Source organism: Elephantulus edwardii, unplaced genomic scaffold (genome assembly GCF_000299155.1).
Source record: "Elephantulus edwardii isolate Elephantulus edwardi_28Jun2011 unplaced genomic scaffold, EleEdw1.0 scaffold00113, whole genome shotgun sequence".
Classification (NCBI taxonomy): domain Eukaryota; kingdom Metazoa; phylum Chordata; class Mammalia; order Macroscelidea; family Macroscelididae; genus Elephantulus; species Elephantulus edwardii.
Genome location: NW_006399863.1, coordinates 3,475,458 through 3,478,729, shown reverse-complemented (window position 1 = coordinate 3,478,729; position 3,272 = coordinate 3,475,458). Strand labels below are relative to the sequence as shown.

Here is a 3,272-nt window from a genome sequence, read left to right as displayed (position 1 = left end):
TAGAGAGAATAGTGCAACAATGAATGAATGGAAACCCAAAATCTCTGTAAATGTTTATGAAAATTAATAAAATATAATTATAGGAAAAAAAAGAAAAAGAGGAAGACTCTCAATGAAACTGATACAGTGACTGCCATGATGGGCTCAAACATAGCAACAACTGTGAGAATGGCACAAGACCAAGGCTTCATTCTGATGCCCATGGAGTTGCTTTGGGTTGGAGCCAACTTAACAGCACTAACAACAACAACTTAAAAATAATACAGGTTTTCAGAAACCCATTTAATATTAAAACTGCTGTCAGTATTAAGAAGGACAAACAAAATACCTGATGGACTTTTAGATCCAGGAGTTGTCTATATATTGAAAGAATCCTTTCTCTAGGGTCATGTTACTCTGATAGAACACATACAATACATACAGCACATGCCACAAACATATTCATCTAGTCCCTTAAGTGGGCTAATTATTTATCAAGACTAGCAAATTATCCATGTAGATTAAAATGTGGTAGAAGTAAAAAAAATCCATTTCTAGTATGAATTCAGAAAGTTAAGATAACAAAGTGTTTTTTGAGGAAAAAAGAGTTATCTTCTATTGCTTATTCCTCCAACTGCTATCAATTCCATATTTTGAACCCAAAATATTAGGATTATTTGAATAGTAATTTATGGTACAGTCACATGATAAAATACTACTCAGCACAAAGAAACAATAATTTTGTAAATCACTAACTTGGGAGGGACTGGAGAGCATTATGCTAAGTGAACGAACTCAGTTTCATAAGGACAAATACTGTGTAAGATCATTATTGTAGAAATAGATAACTAATAAAAAGTATATGAGGATTCAAAGAGAGGAGCACAGGGGAGTAGGATGGGTGGGGGGCAGAATTATAGGGCCACACAATTTGATGGGTAGAGGGAGTAGTGGATTAAGGAAATGGGAAAGATCCATTGTGAAAAACAATGTATACGAATTTTGTAAGGAAACCAGTATGAAGTAAAAAGTTTATATTAAAAAAAATTTAAAAGAATGCTCTTCAGTGGAGGAGAAAAATTCATTCCCTTATTCTAGTCAATCTTTTTGTTTACCTTGCTTGCACCTGCACTTATTACTTCAAACTGATCCAAGTATGGGGTAAGGTTTAATTTTAAAATTTTTCTCAGTGTCGTTCCAGAGTCTGGAGTCAAGTCAAAGCCTACAATTTCTGACATCTGGTTCCAGTGACGAGCTCGCATTCCTGGATTACACAGGATGGAAACAGTAGGGATGTATTCCTAATGGTGCAAACAAAGACAGTAATAGGTTACTCATTTAACTTCTATACACATATATTTTCAAGTTGAAGCCTTATTTTTCTTCTTGTCAGTGTCGTCAAGCTGAGTATGACTCATAGCGACCTGAAGAACAACAGATCTGAGCCCTGTCCTATCTATCGTGGGCCGTCATCTCTGACATACTCATTGCTGCAGTCACTGTACACTATGTCAATCCATCTCATTAAGAGCTCTTTTCTCTTTTGCCGACCTTCCACCTTTCCAAGCTTGACGTCCCTTTCCAAGGAATAGCCCCTCCTAACAACATGCCCAAAATGTCACTCTTTTTGCATGTAAAGAGCACAAAAGCTGTACTTTTTCTAAGACATATCTGTTTTTCTTTTGGAGGTCCATGGGATTTTCAGTACTCTTCTCCTATACAAAAACTCAAAAGCATCAAGGCTTAGCCATGGTCCAGTTCTCAGATGCGTAGCAAGTGACTGAAAAAACCATGGCCCGAATCAGGCACATCTTGGCCTTTAAAGTGACGTTATTGCTTGTCTACACTTTGGAGAGGTCCCTGACATCAGACTTTCCCAATTCAATATGTCTCCTGATCTGCTGGTACCAATGCAAGATAAATCCATGAACAGTAAATGCCCATTTAAAAGGCTTAAATTTTCCTTTGGCCTTCCTTATCACTGTCCAACTTTCAAACATATGACTCAAAATACTCATGACTGTCAAGTCTGAAATGACTCATAGCTGACCCTCCAGTAGGTTTTCAGAGGCAGTAAAATACTATTAAAGATCATCCATCCTTTGCTGTAGAATGGCTGGTGGATTCAAACTACCAGAGAGTTGCCTCCTTTGGGTTACCAGCACAACTTCCTACAGATTACACCACCAGACCACCCTGCAAAACACATGCATACAAAGCAACCGAAAAAACTATACTTTGAATCAGGTACCCTTAGATTTCAAACTGACATCCTTGCTCTAAAGAGCACTTTAAGAGGCTCTTTGATAGCAGATTTGTTCAATGCAACACTTCACTGCTCCTACCATGAGGGTTGATTGTGGGTCCAAGTAAAACAAAATAGTTATTAACTATAATCTTTATCTCTCATGATATGGCTTATTATACTCACACAAAGAGTTAATACCCTGAAACAGAGGGTTCTATAAGAGGAAAAGTCTACCATCCACAAGAAAATGAGCAGAGAATATGGATAAAGAAATATCTAAAGCTCTTATACATATGAAAAGATTCTCAGTCTCATTCATAATGAGAAAAGAAATATTGAAACACCATGGGATTCTTTTTTTTAGCAGATTGGCAAATACCATGGACAATTTTAATAAACTTAATTATGAGGATATAGAGAAACAGTCACTTTTCTACATTTCTGGTGGGAATATAAGCTGATACAATGGAAAACAACTTGGTAGGACCTATCAAAACCACAAACACATATTCCTTTTAACCTAGCAATTACCTTTCAAAAACATTATCCTAAAGCTTTACTGCCCTAATGTGAAAGAGAGATTTTCACTGTAGCATTGTTTGAAATTTCAAAAGACATAAAGTAAACTAAATGTTGAGCAGTGGGGGACTTGTTGAGTAAATTAGGGTGTATTTATATTAGAATTATAAGGCAGTCCTTAGGATAGCCACTCACGTCTTGAGGAGGGACATGTATGAAACGCTCAGGGCTCCTATGGCCTTCTTTTCATCCCAAGAGGGTGTCAGCAGAGGGGTCTTGCCAGATGAATTGGGGGTCTTTGGCCCAGAGTCTGTCAGCATTTGGGTATGCTAGAATTGTAAAATACTGTAGGACGTTCAATGCAATCCCAATACAAATACCAATCCCATTCTTCAAGGAGATGGAAAAGATAATCTCTAGTTTCATTTGGAATGGAAAGAAGCCCCAAATAAGCAAAGCACTCCTTAAAAAATAGAAAAAATGTAGGAGGCATCTCTCTCCCTGATTTCAAATCCTACTACACTGC

The 3,272-nt window shown here is 37.1% G+C and overlaps 1 protein-coding gene across 1 annotated transcript in view; it reads right to left on the bottom strand.

The window, feature by feature from the left end:
* DNAH12 (dynein, axonemal, heavy chain 12) overlaps positions 1-3,272 on the bottom strand; it is a 225,301-nt gene that overhangs the window by 175,074 nt on the left and 46,955 nt on the right. Inside the window, exon 17 of the mRNA XM_006892286.1 lies at positions 1,095-1,280. Coding sequence (XP_006892348.1) covers positions 1,095-1,280 — 186 coding nt within the window. The remainder of the gene's footprint in view (positions 1-1,094; positions 1,281-3,272) is intronic.